Source organism: Narcine bancroftii, chromosome 11 (genome assembly GCF_036971445.1).
Source record: "Narcine bancroftii isolate sNarBan1 chromosome 11, sNarBan1.hap1, whole genome shotgun sequence".
In the NCBI taxonomy this organism is placed as follows: Eukaryota; Metazoa; Chordata; class Chondrichthyes; order Torpediniformes; family Narcinidae; genus Narcine; species Narcine bancroftii.
Window position 1 is genome coordinate 100,622,256 of NC_091479.1, and position 26,172 is coordinate 100,648,427.

The window sequence follows — 26,172 nt, forward strand, 5'->3', positions numbered from 1 at the left end:
TCTTCCCCTGTTTTCCGTGACTCGTCTAACCAGTGCCCTACTGTTCCTCTTTCGTTTCTATCTCCGATTTTAAAATAGGAGCAACTTCTTCAAAGAGGCGTGCACTGGAAGTCCACCTACACACTGTACGATCCAAACCTACATCCACTTCCCCAAACCAGTCAAGGGCATTTCAGACAGAACGCTCTTTCTTTACGAGTTGCCAATTTCTACTTAAGTTTCTAATCATGAAGCTTCCTTAAAAGAGAACCAATTCTGTACGACCAATAAGTGGTAATTCTGCCTGGCCGACAGGAAAAAGAATCTCAAGGTTGAATGAGATGTCATGCATGTACTCCGACAATAAATCTGAACTCAAATTTCCTGAATCCCAGAAGACAGTTCATCAAGTAATGGCCAAGACTTACGTGAGGTTCTATATAGGCAAAATAGTTATTTATTAATAACTTAGTAAATACGATCAATCATTCTCAGAATAAATTCACATGAAGCTGCTTGTGGCAAAGTGACGTGGGGATCAGCTTCTCATTGGCTACTGAACGCAAGTGCACGGTATACATACAGTATTGGCTTTCCAGTTTGAAACACAGACTTAGAATAAAAACCCTATTGCATTCACGATATATTTCCCTGAAGAGTCTGCAGAGGTAATTCACTGTTTGACTTGTACATTAGAAAATAAAACCCAAAGAAATATCCAGGCCCCCTCCCCCATATCAAGAACAGTCGATTCATTCATAAGTAAGGAAACATCAAACATTATATACACATAACCAAGGCTTAGAATTGACAAAATATAAACAGCATTAGTCAAAAAGCAGCTTTAAATTACACTCATACGCAGATAGATAAAGCAGAACGGTCAGAGAAAATGGTTTTTGGCATATACTGTTCCAGTAATCAGTCAAAACATCACATTAACATAATTGTACCCTTCCATCTCAACAGCTCCACGAGCCAGCAGACAGAAAGGATTCAAATACAAGTACCTTACAGGAAGCTACGTTCCCTCCAACCCTCCACCCAAATGTACAGAATCTCAGGTGACATCCAGAGTGCGACACTCGATTTGTACGCGGACAATATATACAGAATTCATGCTGTGAGATGCCAGACAGGATCACGACTACAAAAGTAAATTCGTGGCCGGTTCTGGAAACTTCTGAAAACTGTTTAAAACGTTTCCCCCTTCCCACTGGTTTGAATCAACAAAGTCTTCACTGAAGACAAACATTTCACTATCAGCGGGACGGAAAAGAAAGGGCATTGATCGGGAGCACAAGTGCAACGCCCGACTTTTTATTTTGTCCCCTTTTTACACTGCAAAGCTTTCAGCCACTGCGTTTTTCCAGCTAACTTTGTGAACCATCGAGGGCCTCAAAGTCCAAGGTTAGGGAACCCCCCCCCCCCCCCCCATTCTTTCACAACAGGTTGCTTGGACAAAAAGTCCAGCCCCTTTAGTGGGATCAGTTGTTCTTCTCCAGAGCCACTTTGACCCGGTTACGTGTCAGTGATCTGACCTATTAAAAACTTCCAGCTGCTTTTGTCAGAGCTGGCTTGCCAGGTCAAGTGGACTGGAACGCATCAAGCTGGAAGACGTTGTGGTTGGTGGGGGTGGAGAAGTAGAGGGGCTGGGTGTGTAGCCTGTTGTCGCAGGGGCTGCTGAGGCCCAGAGTCCGCTCAAAGTCCAGCAGTTGCCCCATGAAGTTGAAGTTGGGGGAGATGTTGGACTTCTTCATCTTCACGATGTCGTAGGCGGCATTCATGGAGAGGTTCAGCTTCTGCATCAGGTAGGCCACCGTCACGGTGACCGAGCGACTGATGCCAGCCAGGCAGTGCACCAACACACCGCAGCTCTGGTTACGAGCTTCATCTGAGGGGAGCAGAGAACAGAATGGAAATGGGGAGGTCAGTGGAAGGTCACAGTCCGAACAGGTTTTAAAGAATAAAAAATCTGAAACATTCACTTCATCACATAGCGTCTGACAAAAGGATAGGTAGGGTGGCACAGATGGCCTAGTGGTTAATGCAACACTGTTTCAGCTCCAGCGAACGGGATCGGTGTTCAAACCCAGCGCTGTCTGTCAAGGAGTTTGTACGTTCTCCCCGAGTCTGCATGAATTTTCCCCAGGGTCTCCAGTTTCCTCCCACCATTCGAAATGTACCAGGGGTTGTAGGTTAATTGGGCAGCGTGGGCTCGTGACCCAAAATGGCCTATTATGGTGCTGTATGTCTACATTTAAATTGCAAGGCTATGAGCAGAAAGACGAGAGGAGCAGGAGTGATGGGGCAAGCACAGAAGCAATGGGCAGAGTGGCCTCTGTGCCTAACAATTTCAGACGTTGAAGCAGTACTTCACAATAACTTCCAGCTCCCTTTGAATCAACACTTCTTGCTCAGTGTCAGCTTCAGAGACAAGCCAGAAAGATCAGGAGTTGGACTGACAGGAACTAGCACAGGAACAATGGGCCGAGTAGCCCCCCAACAATTCCACACGCTTAAGCAATAATTCACAATAAATCTTTCAGATCTCTTGAATTTGTGTTCCACGTGCATAAATGAAATTACAAACATGTTGATTTTTTGCAAAGCGCTGTTTTGGAAATCCGGTGACTGCATCTTTTAAGTGTAACTGAGAATCCTGGTGTGGTTTTATGTGGGTCACAGCTGACAAAAAAGTGCATTCATTCTCTGGTGTATTGATGTCTGTGCATGAATGTTTCAATAGAAAGTTTGCAAGATGGCAGTGAATGTCTTCTGTGTAGAAATCCCTGGCTGTAATGCTCCCCCTCCCACAATAAAGGCATTCAGGCGTATCAAGACAGAAGAGTCACAGCGGACGAGGCCCATTAACAGGAACAGGATGTCAATGTTGCCTGAAAATGGTTTCCTTTGTAAGAGGAAATGCATTACAATGCCTTTAGATTAGTTTCTCTGTGGCTTCTAGCCGAAATTCCTTCCGCCCCAGCTCAAATTAGCCCCAAACTGCAGGACGTACCTCGGGGGCTGTAATTACATTGGTTCTGGTTAAATCTATAACTATGTTGTCTGCACATAAACTGCAGGATTCTTATTTTGGTATTTTCAATTGGAATCCATTTCTCTGCTTTGTAAAGAGGAGAGCTCAAGATCCCACAATCTCAATCTTTTCAGGAGACACAAAAATTCAAGAAGGGCTCATGGCCCGAAATGTCTCTTACGCATCTTATGGAAACTGCGAGACCGGCTGAGTTCCTCCAGCCTTTCTATGTCTTCACTACAAGCACAGCCTCTGCAGATTTTTGCGTTCCACATGAAATGAAAACACAGGGCTCACTTCTTTTCCTCGGCTCACGTGTAGATTTGTGGATGTTAGATGTTTTAAGCCTGAACTTGGGTAACAGTGGGTCTCACCGAGAGGCAATGAAATGGGAACCGAATCGCATATCCTATATTTGTGCAGCCAGCTTCCAGCTCATGGACAAACCAATGTCTCACACACTGGAGAATTTTGTTTGTACTCCCACAGACAGGCACAACCAAAGGCTGCTCGCATCCACAAACCATTACATGGAAATGTTATGAAGCACCATTACGGATATGCGGTGTCTTTCCCAGATTCCAGGACAAACTTATTCCGATCTCTTTTTCCTTTTTTTTTTGAAAAATGTGACCACAGTTGTGGAAAATGTAACTTGTTTTTTTTTTAAAGAAGGGGAAACCTACCTTCACTACAAACCATTAATTCACACGGTTAAACATCAACCTTTAGCCATGATATAACCTTTAAACATCACCACTCATATGCCCCACTAAAGGAGATTCATAAACAAAGAATTTTTAAAAAAAAAAAGCTGCGAGTGTCAGAAATCTGAAATAAAACTTGAAAATGCTGGAAATTCTGTGGCGAGAGAAACAGTCGCTCTTTCAGCTGAAAGACAATTGCAAACCAAAGAATACTCGTTTCAGCCTTTGGTTTTCAACAACTTGTTTTCCGTAAAAGGGTCTCCAACCTGAAACGTGAGCTGTTTCTCTCTCCATAGATCCTGACTGACCTGCTGGGTGCTTCAAGTGTTTATTTCAGATTTTCACCTCTGCAGTTTTATGTAAAATGGATTCTGGTTCAATTTTGTTCAGCTGGTGTATTGTAGAGAAACAAACCTGTCCATGGTATCTCCAGGAGAATACCATGGACAGGTTGAAGTGCTGAATGACAATTTGAAATTTCTCTTTTGGTTGGGACAAATCTTATTGAGATCATTTTCAATCATTCCAACTTCTCTGGACATTTCTAACAGAGGAGAAGAATGAACTGGAGAGTTTTCCCGCAGAATCTCTTACCTATGAATGCAATGGCTTCTGGAAAAAACTGGGCTAGGTTCTGGCTCCAGTGATCTGAGATGGGGATTTGCTTGTACTTAAATTCCCCCGCATTCTCGAACAGGTTGGGGAGGTTAGGAGTGACGTTCAGGATGTACTTGATGCCGTATTCCTCCAGAACGTCGAGGTTGGTGGAGTCCTTGGCGCAGCCGAGGTACAGGTAGGGCAAGATCTGGACGGGGAAAGGGGGCTGATGGTTGTTGGACAGGGGACTGCCCTCGCCCTCGGTCGCGCTGCTCGGGACGTCCGACTCGATGTCCGACGGGTCGGAGCTGATGCGGAGGCCGCCGAGTCCCAGGACGGGCACCGTCGGGGAGTGACTGCAACACGAACTGTCCACGTTGGTCTCGCAGTGGGCAGGGTATTCCGCCTGGAACTTACTGAAGCCGCCTGCAGAGACAAAAGTGCGGCCACATGAAGGGCAGGCCGAGCGTGCCCCAGCGCGCAATGAGACCACTCGCCCCCTCCTCCCGTGCTAAGCCCTTTGCTCTCTCCCAGGTTGGAGGTTATTTTTGGGATTCAATGGCCGGAATCAGCTTCCACCGACCGTGCTGGAAATAAAAATTGAAAGCATTTACACGATTCCACGTTAAAAGTTGCAGCGCGCTTTCCCCATGCTTATTCCCTTGGACGTTATTTCGCCTGCAACGCATCCGAATTCAACAGGAATTACACCCACAATTCGGGAGGTGTGTGGGGAGCGGATTAGATTATCGCCACTGACCCAGATTACTACAAATTCCAACGTTCTCTGGAAAGAGGAAGGTTTGGGGGGGGGCACGGTTTTCTTTTGTCCACAGAGTGGCTTTGGGATTGAAGCAAACACAATGCTGGAGAAGCTCAGGTGGCCAAACTCGACTTGGGAAGGGCTCAAGCCCGAAGCCTCTTTATCTTCGCTCTTGTCAAGGACACTGTTGGACCTGCTGAGTCTCTCCAGCCTGGTGTTTTTACTGATGAAAGGCAGAGGGTTGCGAGGTAGGAAAGGTTTAGGATTTTTTTTTGGAGGGAATCTATGGGTCGGCACAACATCGGGGCCAAATGGCCTGCAACTGTTCTACGTTCACCAAGTCCTGGGTGAGTTGCGAAGAACCCCAATCCCCCTTTTTGGGGAGGAGGGCGGAAATGTCTCCCTTGAAACCCAACGATTTCCTATTTGCCCATGAAATGAACTTGCAGACAGCGAGTCCATCGGACCCCGTTCGTCCACAGTCGGACCCCGCTGAGTTCCTTCAGCATTGCATTTAATCCCAGACAGATTGTTCTCTTTAATACCTTCCAAGCAGAAGACTTTGCACCCTTCGTCCTTTAACTTTCTCAGGAGGAGGCCGAGGACAGAGGTGGCGTTCAGATTCTCGTTCCACTCGGCCGAGCTCTCGTCGTACAGGAGGATGATGTCGGTCTTGCAGCGGCGGGCGAAGCGCTCCTTGTCCTCGCTATTGGCGATGAGCGACTTGACGGGGAAGTTGTCCTTCCTCAGCCGCCGCAGCATCAGGCCGGGGATGGCCACGCTGATGGCCGCCTCGATGTGCGAGGACTCGTACAGCTCGTGGGCACGGCAGTCCATGAGGAGCAGGCTGTCGCTGCCCCGTTCCAGCTGGTCGTGGAGCCAGCCCGCCGCCTTGCAGATCGCCATTTCCGAGTCAAACGGGCAGCAGGGGAATTTCTCTAACATGGGGGCAGCAATTATTGGCCGCGCATTAAAAAAGGAAAACCCTGCCGGCTTTATCAAGGGGAACACCTCCCTCTCCCCCAACTTGCAGAGAAATCTCTTGGCAAACTGAAAAATCAAATTCGAATGGCAAACTTGGCTGAAAAGGAAGATTGCATCCCCCTCCCAATAAAGAGCGAGCTGGATTGCATCTATCGGCGACCGGCCTCGGATTGTTGAATGGCTCACAATCTTTCTTTTTTCTGAATGACCCTGGATGGCGCCGCGTCGCTCGCACCCCGGCTTTCTTCAATAGAAACTCTCAGCCGCCTCGGCCCGCCCCGCCCCGCAGATGGATCCATTCAGCCCGCCCGCCGCCCAATCACCACTCGCCACTGCCTCTGCCGTCACCGCGTTGCCCTGGCGACGACCCGGATTGGAGCGTGTGTGTATGCAAACGAGCTTTGCAAACGCCATTCACAAAGGAGAGAGAGATTAGATTTTTTTTTCGTAATCGGATACAGGAATTTCCGCTGTCGCTCTCTGGTCTCAGGAGGGGAGGGGAGGATAAAAAGGGAGCCCGAGAGTCAAAGAAATTAAACATTCATAGAACAAAGGAAACCTTTAAATCTCCAGCGATACAAATAACACATGAATCTCACCGGAGACAATTCCCCGGTATGAATGACACAACTGAGGGAGGCTAATGTTAGTGATCAATATAAATTCATTGACGACGGTTCAGAGCCCAGAGCGTGGCCTGTGATACACGAACTGTTTTGACAGGAAACGCCAGGGTGGTGTTGCTCCGGAATCCATCTGGCGTTCTTGTGGGTTTTTTTTTTCTGAATGGGGATCTTCAAGACCAATTGAAACGCTCTCCCGTTCTAACGAGCCCCTCTCCCCACCCGGCTGCACACGCAGGATGACTGATCCTACCCCCACCTCAATGCACCAACAGCGTTTGGCAAAGGGGCTTTGACCGCATTCACACCGCCCGAGAGGTGATGCCGATAACACCCGATTCCATGGTCTGAGCGTTCGATTCAATACCGAAGGAGAAATATCAACACGCCGCTTGTCTGTTGGAAATTACTGAATGCACCGTGTTAGGGGATGCGTTGCCTTGTTTTAGTGCAGTTGACATTGGGGTAAAAATGCATATGAAACATGAATTGCTATACACGTAGTATCAATCCCGCTGGTAAGTGCGGGGGTGGACAGCGAGGGAAGGGGGCTTCAGGATAACGCACGGAACTCGACAATAACCAAGAATTTAGTTCAAAGGCGCTTAAAAATAAGTCTTCTTCAGAACAGCAACGCAGGACACTTTAAAATAGATCCTCTTTATAACAGCAACGCAGGACATTTTAAAATAGATCCTCTTTATAACAGCAACGCAGGACATTTTAAAATAGACCCTCTTTATAACAGCAACGCAGGACATTTTAAAATAGATCCTCTTTATAACAGCAACGCAGGACACTTTAAAATAGATCCTCTTTATAACAGCAACGCAGGGCACTTTAAAATAGATCCTCTTTATAACAGCAACGCAGGACACTTTAAAATAGACCCTCTTTATAACAGCAACGCAGGACATTTTAAAATAGATCCTCTTTATAACAGCAACGCAGGGCACTTTAAAATAGATCCTCTTTATAACAGCAACGCAGGGCACTTTAAAATAGATCCTCTTTATAACAGCAACGCAGGGCACTTTAAAATAGACCCTCTTTATAACAGCAACGCCGGACACTTTAAAATAGATCCTCTTTATAACAGCAACGCAGGACACTTTAAAATAGATCCTCTTTATAACAGCAACGCAGTGCACTTTAAAATAGATCCTCTTTATAACAGCAACGCAGGGCACTTTAAAATAGACCCTCTTTATAACAGCAACGCCGGACACTTTAAAATAGACCCTCTTTATAACAGCAACGCAGGACATTTTAAAATAGACCCTCTTTATAACAGCAACGCAGGACGTTTTAAAATAGATCCTCTTTATAACAGCAACGCAGGACACGTTAAAAAAAAGCCGAAATTACGAAATCATATCAAACCATATTTTCTGATCCTTACGGTAGAATTTCAAAGCAGGGAGAGAAATTCTGAATGACAATTGACTTGTATATTGGCTTGTGTGTGTGTGTGTGTGTGTGTGTGTGGGGTGGGGGGGGGGAGAGAACACAAATGATTCTGCGTTTGTGCCTTTCATCCGACTGCATTTACAAATTGCAAATAATTGTCCATTCTAAATACAACCTGGAGAAGTTTCAAAATGTCCAAGTGGCAGAGGTTAGAGACATCTTGCTTAAATGTTGCTCGTTTGTGAAGGCAGTTGCAAGGATTCAGAGCGGCTCTGTATTTGAGGCATACCTTGCGTGTTAGAACTATCGGATTAACGCGGGGGAAAATCCATAAGAATGATTCGTTAACTGGAAGCTGGCAATGCGAGATGTTTCCAAGTCTTTCAAACGCGGTATTAATTATCGGAGCAAGTGGAGAATGATGGTGTAAATAACACTACATTTAGAATGCAACATATATGAACTCTGTCCAGCGCCCCTCACAGACACCTACAGCACCTGGTGTTCCAAAGTGATTTCTCCTCCAAGCACTGACCAAGCTTGAGCCTGCTTAACTTCCAAGATCAGACAATCTCAGACCTTTTCAGGCTATTAGGTACAATGTGTAGTTGACAACAAACGCATTATCATTGACTTTTCAAAACATTTGGATAGACGGCTGTCTGGTGGCGAGTGATAAACTGCCGAGAGCCCTGGTTCTCAGTGGGACAAAGGGTGGGGGTTTCTCAGGGATGAAGTTACACCCAGGAAGATAAAGGCAGGTTTGTCCCTGACCTTTATTTTACAGTTGTTGTCTTGAGCTGGTTTGAGTCCCGGCAACCATAACTTTTCGCTTTCTGCCACATCACACTTAGATTGTACCTTTGCTTTCCGATGTTGGTTTTCGATCTGTAACTTGGCGGGCCCCGAGTGTATCATTTATACTAGCGGGAGACACGCCTATGCTCACCGACGCTGGGAGGTTCACCTCCATCCAATCATCACGTAACCACGGGCGGCACATCTCGAATCATTCAGCTTCGCTGCACCATCTTCTAAATACTCTGTACCGGGAAATTCGTTTGATGCATTACATTTGTTTAACGCTGTTGAGTTCTGGAATAAAATGGGCCCTGATCACAAACTACATTGGTTTAAATGATTTGGCATCAAATTGTCTGGAGCAAAATCCATTAAAAAGCGTTTGCAGAGAGGATTATTGTTCCCCCCCCCCCCCCACCAAACTGTGCCCAGGAAGAAGTGATCCTGTTCGAGGAAAACGTGGCTCCTTACTAAACGCACAACCTGAGCCCAGTTCTGCTGGCAGCAGAGTTCAGTCAGAACAGGGTGAAGGGAGATACGGTTTTGGAACTGACTCCTTTCTCGTGTCGAGCTTGTGTTGGGGGAGTTATTCACAGAGAAGTTCGAACCAAACTTTTCAGGAAATTGCCTTTCCGGCGGATTAAAGTGATGGAGGACTGTCCTTGTTCACTCTCCACCGACACAAACGGCCGCTTCTCCTGCTCTCGACCAGCCGCGGAGCCAACATCGCCCTCCACAGACGCTGCCTGGGGGTTCCTTTTGCTCTCTCCATCCCGCCGCCTGCAGTCCCTTGTGTCCCCAGTTCTCCAACTCGATTTGGCCTGAATTTAGCTTTCCCGTAAATAACTCCATGACACCAAGGCGCTGATTAAAAACAACGCTAACATTTCCATTCTCGCCAATGCTGGTCTATCGTTCAATCCCAGCAGAGCTCGATTTACTGTCCCCAGCAGGGAATCCGCGCCCTTCCATTCGGCCCATTGTTCGACTCGTTAGAACGATTTAGACCCGTTTTCATTGTGCTTTCAGCGTGTTGCATCAGTAAAATTAGACGAAAACCCTTCTTTTATAAAAAGTGATTTACACCCCTTCATCTACATCATTCCTCTGTAGAACATTACAGCAAAGTACAGGCCCTTCGGCCCTCGATGTTGTTCAATGGTTAGTTTTTCCCGGTTACCCCCTCCTTCCTGCCATCTCACCCCATTCAAAACCTTGTCCCTCCCCAACTTTCCTCTCCCCTCTCCTCTGTAAACAATACCAGACCTTCACTGTGGTTCACAAGGATCACAGGAGGGTGTTTGTTCCCTGGAGGCTGAAGGGTGGCCTGATAATGAGGGGCATGGATAAAGTGAATAGTCGCAGTTTATTTTCCAGGGTGTGGAACCAGAGGATATAGGTGGGAGGGCTGAGATTCAAGAGGGACCTGAGGGGTCCCTCTGGAATGAGCTGCCAGGGGAAGCAATATTGATAGGAAGGGTTAAGGACAGTGGTTTTTAAACATTTTCTTTCCACTCACGTACCACTTGAAGTATGAAAGTCTGAAAACCACTGTTTTAATTGTCCCTAATTGACTCGTTAGTGCACGGTTTCAGAGCTCCAAAGGAAATGGGCCAATCACTATTTTTCTCAAGCAAAATATTTCAGTAACAATTGAGTCTGGAGCAGTGATTCTCAACCTTCCCTTCCCATCCACATAGCACTTTAAGGAATCCCTGACTAATCACAGAGCACTGTGGCATAGGGATTCCTTAAAGTGGTATGTGAGTGGAAAGAAAAAGTTTGAAAAGTTCTGATTTTGAAGGCTATAATCATAGGAAGAAAATCTGCAGACACTGGGGCCGAGTGCAGTGCACAAACGTGCTGGAGTAGATCAGCAGGTCACACAGCATCCACACGAATGTTTCGGGCCTGAGCCCTTCATCAGGAACCACAAAGTCAACCACCGTAGAGAAGGCCCTTCTGCCTGACTCATCCATGTGGACCAAGTTGGCATTCTGAGCTCGTCCCAATTGCCTGTATTTGGTCCATAACCTTCCAAACTCTTTTTGATCTAGAAATCTGTCCAAATGTCCTTTGAATGTTGTCATTGGACAATTACAATGTTTAAAAGACACTCATACAGATACAGGGATGGGAAAGGTTGAGAGGGATCTGGGCAAATTAAATGAATTAGATAACTTGGTTGCTAAGACCAAGTTGGACGAGGTCATGCTGCCAATCGGCATTGATTAGGGTCTGCCAATGAGGAAGTCAAGGATCCAGCAGTAGAGCGACAGATAAGTTCTTTAGCTTGTTTTTACTGCAATGATTGTTTTGAACGCTGAGCTGTGATCAATGAAGGACAACCTGATGTTGATATTCCTGTGGTCTCATATAGAGTGGATGGCCAGCAAGATGGCATCTGCCGTGGACCTGTTGTGGTGATAGTTGAAATGATGTGGGTTCAGTTCCTTTCTGAGATAGGAGTTAATTCGTTCCATAACCAACCCTTCATTTCCCTCATGCTTACTCATGAGAAAAAGAAATTCTTTTTCTTATCCCCAGTGTAAATGGGTTAAGTCCAGCTGAAGTGGAGAATGCAGGTTCAATCTGAACATTTAAGAAGAATTTGGACAGGAACATGGATGGGAAGGGCATGGAGGGTTATGGACTGGGTGCAGGTCAGTGGGACTAGGCAGAAAAATTATTCGGCACAGTCTAGAAGGGCCCTTTTTCTATGCTGTTATGTTCTATGATCTATTTTCCGTGTAGGTACCAATCAGAGAAGAACAAGGACGACAGTTGCTGGAACCTGGAACAAATAAAAAACTTCCAGAGGAACTCAGCAGGTCAGAAAACATCAACAAGCACAAACGATCAGTCATCGTTTCAGGTCTGGACCCTTTATTTAGTGAACCCAGGCCACGACAGCACTACCCTGTTGCAACACTGTTTGCTAAATTTGAATGCTGCTATCCCTGTCCCAATGAGTCAAGGACACCCTCACCAACACCTGCTTGTGCTACATTGGCTCCCAGTCTGATAACTCTCCAATTTAAACATTTTCCAAATCCCTCCATGGGTACTGCTTTCTAATCTCATAGAGGGATTATAGTCATAGAGGGGCAGTGTGGAAACAGGCCCTTTGGTCTAATAAAGCAATTCATTAACTATCCATTCACACAAATCCTAGATTGATCCCATTGTTTATTCTCCTCAGTTTCCCCCAGATTCTACTACTCACCTACATTTCACAGTAGTTAATTCATTTAATCAACTCATATGTCACTGGAATGTGGGAGGAAACCCAAGCACCCCAGAGGAAACCCAGGGTGTCACTGCCTTAACGTGCAGACTCCACACACACAGCTCCCAAGATCCAGATTGAACCTGGATCTTTGGCACTGCAAACCAGCTGCTCTACCTAAAAGGCCAGTGATGTTTTGTTTAGTTTAGAGATATCATTTGGGACAAGAAACTCAAAGGAGATTATCTCCTGTTCCTGTTTAAAATTGTTGCAAAGAATGTTTAAATATTTCATTCCTATTTTCTATTCCAACTTGGATTAAATTCATGGGGTAAGATTGCAAATTTGCAGGAAATAACTCCAGCAAATCTGGTGAGGGAGAGGGTTGAATTAAATTGTTAAACAGCATTCTGCTTGAACAGACAAAAAGCTATTGGTGGAGAAAGAACCAGGTTATTTTGAAAGCCTGATAAAATGGAGGAGATACATAATTACAGAAGGAATGTTCTTTTATTCACAACCTTTGAAGGGTATCAGATAAACTTACACAGTGTGTGTCTCCAGTGTAAAGAAATGCAGGTTAAGATGGAAGAAAAATAGAGGGTTACAGGGTAAGGAGGGGTTATGCTCTTTATTAACCAACCCCTGGACCATTGTACTTGCAAATTTTTCACTGAGCACTTGTTTGTGCTGCCAGAGGTGGTGGTGGAAGATTCAGACACTATTAAAAAAAAATTTAAAGATACAGAATGATAACAGGCCAATCCGGTCCAGGAGCCTGTGTCGCTTAAATACATCCACGTGACCAATGAACCTACCAACCCTGTACGTTTTTAGAACATGGGAGAAAACCCACACTGACACAGGGACACGAACAAACTACTTAAAGACAGCACCAGGTTCCAACATTGACTTAACTGGTACACTTACCCTGCTGCCCTACGTTTTCTTTCTTTGGCTTGGCTTCGCGGACGAAGATTTATGGAGGGGGTAAATGTCCACGTCAGCTGCAGGCTCGTTTGTGGCTGACAAGTCCGATGCGGGACAGGCAGACACGGTTGCAGGGGAAAATTGGTTGGTTCTTCCTTTGTCTTTTGTCAGTGAGGTGGGCTCTGCGGTCTTCTTCAAAGGAGGTTGCTGCCCGCCGAACTGTGAGGTGCCAAGATGTACGGTTTGAGGCGATATCAGCCCACTGGCGGTGGTCAATGTGGCAGGCACCAAGAGATTTCTTTAGGCAGTCCTTGTACCTCTTCTTTGGTGCACCTCTGTCACGGTGGCCAGTGGAGAGCTCGCCATATAACACGATCTTGCGAAGGCGATGGTCCTCCATTCTGGAGACGTGACCCACCCAGCGCAGCTGGATCTTCAGCAGCGTGGACTCGATGCTGTCGGCCTCTGTCATCTCGAGTACTTCGATGTTAAGGATGAAGTCGCTCCAATGAATGTTGAGGATGGAGCGGAGACAACGCTGGTGGAAGCGTTCTAGGAGCCGTAGGTAATGCTGGTAGAGGACCCATGATTCAGAGCCGAACAGGAGTGTGGGTATGACAACAGCTCTGTATCGCTTATCTTTGTGAGGTTTTTCAGTTGGTTGTTTTTCCAGACTCTTTTGTGTAGTCTTCCAAAGGCGCTATTTGCCTTGGCGAGTCTGTTGTCTATCTCGTTGTCGATCCTTGCATCTGATGAAATGGTGCAGCCGAGATAGGTAAACTGGTTGACCGTTTTGAGTTTTGTGTGCCCGATGGAGATGTGGGGGGGCTGGTAGTCATGGTGGGGAGCTGGCTGATGGAGGACCGCAGTTTTCTTCAGGCTGACTTCCAGGCCAAACATTTTGGCAGTTTCCGCAAAACAGGATGTCAAGCGCTGAAGAGCTGGCTCTGAATGGGCAACTAAAGCGGCATTGTCTGCAAAGAGTAGTTCACGGACAAGTTTCTCTTGTGTCTTGGTGTGAGCTTGCAGGCGCCTCAGATTGCCTACGTTTAAGAGGCACTTAAATAGGCAAGGTATCAAGGGATTATGGATTGAAGGTGGGCAAATAAGATTAGGGTAAAAAGGTCAGCATTGACACGTGGGCTGAAGGAACTGTTTCTGTGCTGCACAACTCTGGGACTCACTGACCTTATGCTACAGGGCAGGAATGGTTTCTTTTCTAATGGATAACATCATTGAATGATAGAATTGTATACAATGCCACACTAAACTGCCCCTTCAGTATTTCCAAAAGGTTATAGATTTATTTTACTGTTGACTTTGGAACCTTTCTGTATGTAAATAATTGTGTTATCTTGTGCCATAAAAATGACTACACTTCTTTGGCTACAGACCTCATCGGGACAGATGCTGAAGATGCTATTTGAATTTAAATTCTTCCTTTCTAAAGCAAACAATGGGAAGCTGGAGCAACTCTGCAGGCCAGGCAGTGTCCATGGGTAGAAATGGCCAGTCAACATTCTGGTTGGGACCCTCAGTGATATCAAGGGGATAAAAGTGGGCAGGGGGAGGCTTGGGAAAGACTGTGGTGAAAGAGTACAGGCCAGAACATGGGAGGGGTGGAGATAAGAGACCATTGGGAGGGGGAAAGGTGAAAGAGAAGAGGAAGAACATAGGGAAAGAGGAGATGGAAACAGTGGAACCAGATAGAGATAGGAGTTACCTAGAGCCGCCATTCTCAATGTTTTTTGTTTGGTTTTTGCCCCTTTCGACTCTGCTCAAAGTTTATGGGTCCCTTCCCTGTGAAGCAGTCAAGTTTAGTTGTTTTTTTCTGAACTTCCCTCCTACCGACTACATAAAAAACAAAAATAATTTTATGATTTCAATCTGTGGTTGGCAGCCAGCTTGCTTGGACCCACCAAAAGAGTGCAGGTGTTCAGTGAAATGGTCAATCACATGTCCTGATATAAAGTGGCTTTCTTTACCGTCTTCTCCAGGCATCACCTTGAACCTTCACACACTCCATCTTGGCTGGCTGTTGGGTTCAGCATCTGCAGTGGCTTTGCGAGCCTTCTGACAACACCGCCCAAGTGCCACAGCGTTTGCATCCAGAGGACAGTACATCAAGCACACAGGGATAGTCAGCTTCCCCACACAATATCCTGATCTGTTGCTGCATCAATAACCTGGGAGCCCACAGTGTGATAATTTCTCAAAAAATACTGCAACAGTTCAAGAAGAGATGCAGGAGAATGGAAGGATCAGGGAGAAATCAGGATGAAAGTGTGGAGATAAAAGGGAGATAAATTCACATGCAAAGGGCCTATTTCCAAGTCATTTTTCTCTTGGACACAGCGACTGAGATGGGCAGCAAATGTGGGCCTTGATAGTAACTCCCACATGCTTTACACAAATAAGAAAATAACCCCAATAAACACGATTAGTGAATTCAAATATGCAATGATTCAAGCACTACTGATGGAAATATCTAAATTGAGAATGTTAACAATCACATATCATGCCAAATGCAAAAAGTAGCAAGACCAGCTCAACAGTAAATTGTCCCAGATTCTTTGAACTTAATTGATCCAAGTTTGCAGTAAATTGTAAAATTCAGAATGCTTACGTAGTTCAACACAGAAGGCATAAAGAAAGGTGAGGAGTTAGCACACAGGAGGGAGATTGAAAACTTGGCTGAATGGTGCACCAACAACAACCTTACCCTCAATGGCACCAAAATTAAGCAGCTGATTGTTCTCTTCAGGAAGGCAAAACTCTGGTTTACAATCCAGTGATCACTGGGGGATGCCGGATCAGAGGTGAGAGGGTCAGCAAAGTTAAGTTCTTGGGAGTCACTATCTCAGAGGATCTTTCCTGGACCCAATATACCAATGGCATCGTGAAGAAGGAACCTCTACTTCCTCAGGAGTTTGTGGGGGGGCTTTGGTATAACACCAGAAACCCTGGCAAATTTCTACAGATGTGTGGTGGAAAGTGAGCTGACTGGGTGCTTGACAGTCTGGTAGGGGGACACTGATACCTCAAAGCATAAAACCCTCCAAAAGGTAGTGGACACATCCCAGGACATCTCGGGTAAAACCCTCCCCACGGGCAAGATCATCTATAGGGAACACTGGTGTCAGAGCAGCAACAATCATCGAGTATCCTCACCACCCATCACCCCCTCTGTTCTCACTGCTACCATCAGAAAAGAGATATCGGTGCCACAAGACTCACACCACCAGGTTCAGGAACAGCTGCTACCCTCCTCCATTAGACACCTCAACAACAAACTCAATCAGGGCCTCATTTAAGAATTCTTACTTATTATTTTTTAAATTATCTTTGTATTGCAGTTTATTTACATTTGTTATCGGTTTGCAGTTCTTCATTTGTTTATATGTATATGCTCTGTAGTTATTTTTGCGCTACAAGTAAGTGGTAATTCTGCATCACCTGTAGAAAAAAATGATCTTAAGAGTTGTATGTGAACTCTTGACAATAAATCTGATAAGGACATCACAAATAAATTTCAACTGTCAAGTTCCTCCTCTCCTTATTTCCCTGTTCTCATCAATACCCCTTTTAATTCTTTTGCCACATGGCTACACCAAGGAGTTGATTCCAACGACCAACTAACCTAACAGAGCATCTTTGGGATGGTGGGGGGGGGGGGGGGGGTGAAATTAGGGAAATGGAAACACTACTCAGGGTACAGGGTAGGTCCAGGACAACATGGACCCAACTCCACATTGTGTTTGCAGACCTTGGAATGTGAGATGAACCCGGAGGAAACTCACGCAGTCACGGGAGAGCGTACAAACTCCTTACAGACAGCGGAGGATTAAAACTGGGCCGCTGATGCCGTAATAAAGCTGAGCTAATTGCTACAATAACCATGCTGCCCCACATTTAAGAGACACTTCAACAGGCAAGGTATCGAGGGATATTGTCCTAATGAGGACACATGGGATTAGATAAAAAGGTCAGCATGGACATGGTGGGGGTGAAGGGACTGTTTCTGTGCTGTACAACACTGTGACTCCATGACCTTATACCACAGGGCAAGCTTGTTGCTGCTTTGCTAATGGTTAGTCTGGATGATCCATAAAATTGTGCACAGTTCTCTGGTGTAATGAGGCAGTTGAACCACTGTGCCATCTATTCATCCCTATAACTAATGATGCCAACCGAAGTGCGATCTAATGCAACCTTACACCTGTCATTTCAGAGAAATTCTTTGGTTTTTCATTTTAAAAAAATTCGATGTCAAATTCAAAGCAGAAATCAATGGACCTCCATTTATTTTTTTTCTATTGGACTTATTATGATCAGGTTTTATGCAACCTTTAAGATCATAAACTTCAGGCCAATAAAGTGCAGCTCAGCTTAAGTGTTAATGAAGAGTGAAAAGTTTTATTCATGGCTCCCTGGCTGACTTCTGCCTGGTTGTGAGCTCAGGTTGTCACATGATGCAATTGCAGCGTTGATGGCTCTCGTTTGAGATGTGGTGGAAATGCATGTCTCAACTGCAGATCTGGCCAGTTGCCACTCGAAATAAATTTAGCAAAGGTTCTATTTAACGTCACTGAAAACCAAGGGACTCTGAAGAATGTTGCAACATCCTTCAGAGTCCCTACATCATCACCAGAATTAACAAGACGCTCGCTAAAATTAATTCGGTGGGCAAGAATGCTGCAAAACACAATATTAGCTTTTATATGTGCATGGTCCATGTACACGTTTTGCTTCAGTCTCAGATTCAGAGATTTAAAACAAAATTTAGACATTCAGCACAGTAACAAGCCCTTCCAGTAAATGAACCCATTTGCCCAAAACACACACATTAACCTACAACACGTGTATGGTTTTGGTGGGAGGGAGGAAACCCATGCAGACACGGGGAGAATGTACAAACTCCTTACAGACAGCGCTGAATTCGAACCGGAGTCGCTGGTGCTGTAATATTGTTGCGCTAACTGCTACATGAACCGCGCTACTTGAGACAGCATGGAAACTGGCCCTTCGGCTCACCGAGTCTGTGTTAACCATTGATCACCACTAGTGATTACCTTAATCCCACATTAATTTAATTTTTTTAAATTCTCCCCATTCTCATCTATTTTCCTCCCACCCCATCCTACAGATTCCACCTCTCCCCTACACACTGGGGCCGATTATTTCTCCAACCTGTACATTTTTGAGTGAAAACCAGAGGACCCAGAGGAAACATACATGGACACAGGTGAAAACTCCAGACAGACCATGTTCTGCATCTATGAGCTGTGACAGTGTGGTCTGATTATTTCCTTTGCAATACATCATTGTGGAACATTAGCAGTCTCTCCTCTCATTTCTGTATCAGAGGGGTGTGGGCTTGAGGTCTAAACACAGGTGCCCTCAGCATTACAGGATGGAGAAATATTGACATGCTTCAAGATGTGAAATTGAGGTTACTGCTACCCTCTTGGGTGTATGTAAAAGATTCAACAGCAACATTTTCTAACTTAGTTATAAAAGGCTGAAATGAAACGTACAATATTCCAGACCCATCACATCCCACAATGTTGTGCCGACCTACAGTATGTAAACCTACTCCACAACAATTTAACCTTTCCTACCTCACACTCATACCCTTCTATTCCTCTTACATCCACGTGCCTATCTAAGAGTCTGTTGAATGTCCGTATTGTACCTGCCTCCGCAACCACCCCCAGCAATGCATTCCAGGCACTCTATGTAAAACAAAAAGTTACCCCTAACAACTCCCCTAAACTTTCTTCTACTCACTTTAAACAGATGCCTTGTGGTATTGGCAATTGCTAGTGACCTTTGACCTTTCAATATTTGACCAGCAAGGTTGCAGGTAGCAAGCAGTCTTCTAAACCACTGCAGGATTTTGACTCTGCAACAGAAGAGGAAAAGGACGACATGAGGCTCATAAAGGGCAAGTGGAACCTTGATTGTACATTTGTCTCCATGGATGGAGACTCCTGCTGAGTCTCTCCAGCTTCTCTTTGTTTGGTCTTTGTTCTCGTAGGCCACACGTGCTCTGTGGTTAGTAAGGTGGTATGTGAGTGGAAGAAAAAGGATGAGGATCACTGCTCTAGGGCCCAGTGCTGCCAATATTGCTTACACAGGAAAAAACAAAAACTGCTGGAGGAACTCAGCAGGTCCAGCAGTTTCATGGGAGAAACAGAGCAGTCGACATTTCAGGCCAGAACCCTTCAGGTCTCAATGAAGGATCCCAACTGGAAATGTCGACCATTCTTTCTCCTGCTTGACCTGCGGAGTTCCTCACACAGATTGCGCTTCACTGCAGATCTCAGCAACTGCAGTCTCTCATGTGCCTCTTGCTTAAACAGAAGGTGCACTCCCAAAGGCAAGGGGCTGCTTGGGAAGTGCTTGAGACATCTCGAAGAAGCAAAATGCAAATGTTCGAAGGATGGAAATTATAAACCACACTTTTATGCCTGCTTTACAAATAGCGACCAAAACTTTCTCCTGAGAACTGCAGTTACTCACTGGCAGAAGAAGCAAGATGCTTGTAACTAAATGCTGTAATGTCCACACCTGTGGCCAGGAAGTGAGCAAACTCAAGGTGTAGTTGTTTTTAATTTCATAGTGTTTAGAAAAAAAAGACAGGAAATCGAATGACTGGACGCTATCCCATTTTTCCAACCCCACCTCTTCTACAATTCCCTGCCCATTTCACTGGGTGGAAATTCACAAGCAGTTGGGTTGAGAAATTCCTGCCCCCTCATGTCCAAAGGTTCCTTTTAAAAATACTTCAAGCTCTCCATGCACTTAATAATCAAAAGGGTGTACACATTACAGGAACTTGGGATTTTCTGGGATGTGTAAAACAATTTGACATTAAAGCTTGTTAGCACATTTACAAGGTCAACAAACTGGACTGTTAGTCATGTGTTGTGGTGATTGTTCACTAACTCTGAACTGCGAAATTATTTCCTTAATTCCTTTTAATACTAGATTCAAAAGGCACTGATGTAAGAAAAATAGGCGGATATGGTTGTGAAGTAGGGAAAAACAAAAATCATTGTGGTTTACATAGGTCAGCACATCATCGTGGTCTGAAAGGTCTAATGTTCTACATCACCACGTTGATATGCTGCAAACACCGTTTACATTTACGCTTGTTTCTCCATTGAAGTGTGATGTGCTTCTCATGGTGAATTACAAAGCACCATGACTGTGGTTTTTGACTGGAGTACATGAGCACAGTAGTGATTGAGAATCCCTCCCAGCACATCCCCTGGCACTGGACATTGTAAGAGCCATTAATTGTTTGGACGATTTAATGAATTTTGTTGCAGCTTTTAGCATCTACCATTACCTTGGCTTGTGCACTGATAAAACTCATGTTAAGACTTGTTTATGGGTTATAATAAAGTTCAGGCTGAAAAAGGCACTCCAGACAATCTGGCAGCCCCCAGCACACCAATGAATTGGGATGCCTATAAACTGTCCTCACTTTCTGACCTTCAGTCACTGTCCTACCCCTACCCAGTCTTTTGTCCCCATGGATCCCCTCACCCTTGGCCAGGTTTCTGTGGAAAGCCTCAATTTCCACCCATCTTCTGCACTTCTGATCCACCACTTCTTCAATCCTCATCTTAAAGCACTGGCCCCTAATCTTTCTTCCACACTGTCTCCAACCACTACTCATTCCCAATGGCACTCCCCTCCCCTGACTGCAGAGTCCATGCTCGAATCCTTTCAACTGCTCAGACACTCAACCTCATGGCTACCTACCTTGTCGATTAAAGAAATGTAACACCTGTTGAATTATCCAAGGTAGAGCTGCAATACACATCCTTATGCTCGTTCTGATCTTGCAAATGGTATTGCACTAGTCGAGGTTCCTCTTTACACTATTGAGATGAGTGTGACCTGTGATGGTGGCACCAAGTCAGCCGTGTTTCTGAAGAACAGATTTACGATTTCATTACTATGAACAAAAGTTAACATTTCTCCAGGATTAAAACATTCAGAATCATACAGTTATGCAGCATGGAAACTGGCCATCGCAACCCATTCAGTCTTATCACCATGCCTACCTGAGCCAACCCCATTTGCCTGCATTTGGTCATTATCCTCTTAACCTTTTCCCACCCTGTATTCCTGGTCCAAATAGCTTTTAAACATTGTAATTATACCTGCTTCTACCACTTCGCCCAGCAGCCTGTTCCTAATTATGTCACATGTAATTTGGAGTAAGAGAATGGTAAAAGGATCCTGTGGTTTGAGAGATGGGAAATTATTGAAACCTGGCCATGAGAACATTGGACTTTAAAGTTGCATGCCCAATATATATTACCACCAATGAAATACTTTTAAAGTGTGGTTATTATCTTAAAATAGAAACCAATCAGCGCTCTTACTGTCACCATTGCTCTGTAATAGATAATAATAGATAAATAGAGGTACTAGATAATAATAAATAATAGATAATCTTTTGTTAGCGCTGAACAATAACACTGGTAATAACTTCCCTCTTCTTCAAACAGTGCCACGAGATCCTTTATGTAAACCTGAGCCAGCAGGTTAATGTCTCCAGTTTAATGTCTCATTCAAAAAAAATGCCCTGGAAAGTTTGCATCGTCTTTTGTTCTCCGATGCTTGGAACATGATAGGAACTCGCAAGTAGCCTTGAGCACATATTAAAAAAAAACCCAGTGTAACACTAGCCATTAGGTTGGGCCAATTTAAATTTTTTTTAAAAATAAGAAATTAAATTTAAACAAAATACTAACAGGCCTTTCTGGCCCAGGAGCCCATGCCTCCCAAATACACCCAATTGACCTTGTTTTTGTTTGAAGGGTGGGAGGAAACCAAAGCCCCCGGAAGAAACTCATGTAGACACGGGGAGAATGTATAAACTCCTTAGACAGCTCAGGATTCGAACCCAGGTCGTTGGCACTACAACAGCATTGTGCTAACTGCCACCCATTGAAAACAGTGAAAATTTCCCCTAAAAAGTCTGCTTACATGCAAATTTATTTCACCATAGTAGATTTTTAATTATAAAAACTGCATGAGAGGTAATGACTTATTGAAGCACCATGGAGGTTGTGACACTTGAAACAAAATTGTCCCCTAATTTGAAACGTACAAATCCTTAGATAAATGCAAGTTTTTCAAGTAGTTGTGCAGGAACATGTGGAAAAGTATTCACAATAGGCACACTTCACCTTTCTCCTCGATTACATGCACCAGGGCATATAGTCATGTATGTCTCATAGTCTGGTGTGTCTCATAGTCTGGTGTGTCTCATAGTCATGTGAAAGAATGGATCTTTATTGGAAAGGAAATGGTCATGATTGAGAAGCACTTAAGTGTTCAGTTCATTCCACCATCTTTGGAAATCAAAAGTTTGGAAGCATTATGTTCAAGAGTATCAAACAGGATAAACAAATGGTGTGGAGATTTGGTAGAAGTTGTTGTACTGTTCCAGAACCAGGACCCAGTCATGCCCAAGTGGTAAGTGAGGAAATGCTCAACGATGATGCCTTACTTTCAACAGGAAGACGTATTTAAATGTTAGGGCACTCTAAAGCCAGATCCCTTGGAAACTCTTCATTATTAGGGTGGCCTTTCTTGCAGAGAGGTCTTTTGGCTATCCAGACACTCCTGGAGCTTGTCTTCAGTCAATGTTAAACGCTGCTCTAAGATCGACACAGTCTGGAAACAAAGAGCAATAATTTATTAATTGCAAAGTTTACAGTGTAGAAGAACTGCAAGGGGTGCAATGGTGACTATGGAAGGGGGTGGTGATGGCTTCTATCTTCTTATCTTAGGAGTTTATTCAGAGCTCAAGAGTTATATAAAGAGAAAAACAAGTTGTGTCCCACTGGAACTTTCCCAAGTGAATTTTCATCCCAATCTCATTTTAGTCCCTTTATTGAAATAAGTTGCCTTCAAGAACCAGGAGTTCAAATTCAATCCAGATTAATCAAATGAAATGTATATCTTTTAAGGATTTACTATGTTAACAGACACTACAAGCTACAAGAGAACGGCAAAGTATGGAAGTTGTACAAGTTAATGCATGCTTGAAAAGCTTGCATGCATTACATCTTCATGGGTAGCAAGACTTTCCCAACCTTGATAACAATCCATTTATTGTCATACACTGAAATACAATGTACAAATGCACTGAAATTCTTACTTGCTGCAGCCGTAGAGCAACAGATACATTAAAAAAAAATCTACAATAGTACACATTAAATTACTCCAGTTCAGAAAGAATTTACAACTATCCTTTCAATCTATCAGAATTTTTGGTAACAGCCATTTCAAACTCAACCAGCCACATTCCACTCAATTATCATTCTTATCGTTGCAGAGTAACACTGGTTCCTTCCATTGGGTGGTGACGAAATTAGTCTTCTAGGTGCAAGGACTCTCTCTATGGCTCATCTCCATCCCGTACTTAATCCAAAATATGCACAGAGTCCTCCAGCTTATAATGCCCCTTCAAACTTGAGACATGAGAAATTGCAAATGCTGGAAACTTGAGCAAGCAAATGAGAAGTTGATGAGAAGTTGGAGGGTCAGGGAACCTACAGGGATAGACAGACAATCAACATTTTTGGATGGCACCCTTTTCTGAGTTATGAAATGTTGTCTCTCTCAAGTCAATAAGCTGAGGGAAATGATAGTCAACTTCAGGCAAGGGGGAAGAGACCACATCCATGACCACATGAATGGCATGGAAGTGGATCAAGTAGATCCACTTCAAGTAGATCAGCTGCAATTTTTCACGAATAAGATATCTCCAATGACCTGACCTGTGGTAAGCAAATGTCAAGAAAGCACTCCAAAGCCTTTGCTTTCTTTGAAGATCATGGAAGTTGAGCATGTCACCTCATTAGAGAAAGGATGTGAAAGCCATGGAGAGGGTGCAGAGATTTACCAGGATGGTACCCCAACTGGAAAACAACTTTTATGAGGCAAGGGACTTTTCTCTTTGGAGTGTAGAAGGAGAAGAGGTGACTTAATAGAGGTCTACAAGATTATGAGAGGTATAGACAGGGTGAACAGTCATCAGTTTCCCAGGGCAGAAATGGCAAACCCCCGAGGACATGTGTACAAAGTTGGGGGAGATATGTTTAGGGGAGACATCAGGAATAAATTTAAAAAAAATATAAATACAGAGTTATGGATACCTGGAATGCCTTGACTGGGATGGTGTTGGAGGCTGAAACATTAGGGGCATTTAAGAGACTCTTAGACAGGCACATGGATGAAGGAAAAAGAGAGGGTTATGGGGTAGGGTGGGTTTAGGAATTGGGATATATGGGTCAGCTCAACATCAAGGTCTGATGAGCCTGTACTGTGCTGCAAAGGAAACCTAGTACAGGCCCGTCAGCCCATGATGTTGTTTCCTTTGCCCTTCATCAACTTCTACAGGTGCACCACTGAAATCATACTTGCTGGATGTATCATGGTGTGTTATGTGATGAGAAGCTACAGAACGTAGTTCAGAACACAAAACCTCCCTCTCCCCTACAGTCTCCATTAACACCTCCAGCCAGCTAGGATAGGCAGCCACCATACTGAAGGACCTGACACACCCCAGACACCGTGCTGAAGGACCCGGCACTCCCCGGACACCATACTGAAGGACCCAACACACTCTTCTCCCTCCTCCCATTGGGGAGAAGGCTTAAGCACGTGAAAGAACACACCAAAAGGCTGACAGAACATGTCTTTCCTGCAGCCATCAGCCCCATCACAGCACTCACCCCTGGCCACAATACTAACACACAGAATATTCCCTGTGAAAATGCATGTCAGAGACTTTGGCACTAGATATGACCACAAAGGTTTCTCAATCATACCTAGGTGGTCTAATCAGATATTTAATGAAAGCCAGGAACCCTGAGTTGTACCATAAAATTTGAGAATTACCCACAATTGACAATGTGCTATGAACCATGTCCTAATTACCATTGCTAACAAGTGGAAGGGGGTTGGCTGTCCTTATCAGGGTTACTCCATTGAGTAATGTGGAAAGTGCTGCAATTGCTTCTGAACTGCACGATTCAATAACTCTAAGGGCAATTTGGCAAAGCAGACTTTTGCTATGAATATCAGCTATGTACTCTGCAAAGTTATAGTCCTAAAATAATCGACAGATGTTGAAGATAATGTAGTCCAGGAACTGTCCACTACTTTGTCTTGAGAGCAGATAAAAATTTCAATGTATCAGTGGCAAAAGATATTTCATTGAATCTTTTAGTCTGCTGCACCCATGTGTCCTGACTCTGTGATGCAAGTTAAATCTTCCCAGTCTATTCTTTCTTGTCAGTACCATGAATTTTCTCCCTTCAAATACTTATTTAATCCTCTTGTGCAAGTTATTATAGAAGCCTCTTTCATCTTGCTGTGTAAAAGCAAGTGCTTTCTAATGCTGGTTTTGGCTCTTTTATTAATGACCTTGTTTATCCCTGTGATGACCAGGCTTTCTGTCACCTGGAACAGTTTCTCCTTTCTTACTCCATCACAATCGTTTACGATTTTTAAACTCCTCCATCAAATCTCGTCTTGACCTTCTCCAGTTCAAGGAGAATCAATCTAGGGCTCTCTAACAAACTTAACTCATTCAACTCTGCTCCATGCTTTATAAAAAAAAATTAAATTTAGACATAGAGCACGATAATAGGCCCTTCCGGCCCATTGAAACAATACCGTCCAATTTACACCCAATTGACCTACAACCCCCAGTACGTTTTGAAGGGTGGGAGGAAATCAGAGCCCCCGGGGAAAACCCACCCAGACACGAGGAGAATGTACAAACTCCTTAGAGATAGTGCCGGATTCGAACATGTGTCACTGGCGCTGTAACAGTGTTGCACTAACTGCCACAGTAACCATCTAACTAACAGTTAGATCAATTCTGCAAACTTTAAACAAGTTTTTGTTTGCACTCTTCCTAAACTGAAAAGCTGAAATTTAAACATAATAAACCATATTTTAATTGGATAGAAAAAAAACGTATTGTCTTTCTGCTTCATGAGCACCGTGTGTAGCTACTGCTGTAACACTGTGACCATTTAGTTATTTTGTGTCCTCCAAGTTAT

General features: G+C 44.3%; 2 protein-coding genes across 7 annotated transcripts in view; both read right to left on the reverse strand.

Moving 5' to 3' along the window:
- Positions 1–408: 408 nt before the first annotated feature.
- Positions 409–6,350, reverse strand: dusp6 (dual specificity phosphatase 6). 2 transcript variants are annotated; one of them, XM_069904291.1, is made up of 3 exons: positions 5,632–6,345; positions 4,321–4,749; positions 409–1,873 (listed from the first exon to the last, which is right to left on the reverse strand). In XM_069904291.1, exons 1-3 carry the CDS (start codon positions 6,029–6,031, stop codon positions 1,566–1,568), a joined length of 1,137 nt encoding a protein of 378 aa, XP_069760392.1. In that variant the 5' UTR covers positions 6,032–6,345; the 3' UTR covers positions 409–1,565. The 2 variants fall into 2 exon arrangements, with proteins under 2 accessions (XP_069760392.1, XP_069760393.1); XM_069904292.1 differs by lacking the exon at positions 4,321–4,749 and having other exon boundaries at positions 5,632–6,350.
- Positions 1,785–26,172, reverse strand: part of poc1b (POC1 centriolar protein B) — a 66,905-nt gene continuing 42,517 nt past the window's right edge. For 2 of the 5 annotated variants that reach the window (XM_069904286.1, XM_069904290.1), the window contains exon 12: positions 22,083–22,768. In XM_069904286.1, the coding sequence (XP_069760387.1) occupies positions 22,670–22,768 (99 nt within the window). In that variant the 3' untranslated portion in view covers positions 22,083–22,669. Of the gene's footprint in view, positions 1,874–4,668; positions 4,750–6,416; positions 9,199–18,853; positions 18,969–20,839; positions 21,009–22,082; positions 22,769–26,172 lie in introns of those variants that run through there. The other 3 variants (XR_011346805.1, XR_011346806.1, XR_011346807.1) reach the window with 3 other exon arrangements.

Bases quoted from the DNA above. Each gene is read 5' to 3' on its own strand.
- dusp6 (XM_069904291.1), bottom strand. From the start codon at position 6,031: ATGTTAGAGAAATTCCCCTGCTGCCCGTTTGACTCGGAAATGGCGATC. The intron at 4,750-5,631 runs GTATTAAAGAGA...TTGTCTCTGCAG, and splicing joins CAAAGTCTTCTGCTTGGAAG to GCGGCTTCAGTAAGTTCCAG. The intron at 1,874-4,320 runs GTAAGAGATTCT...TGCTCCCCTCAG, and splicing joins AGAAGCCATTGCATTCATAG to ATGAAGCTCGTAACCAGAGC.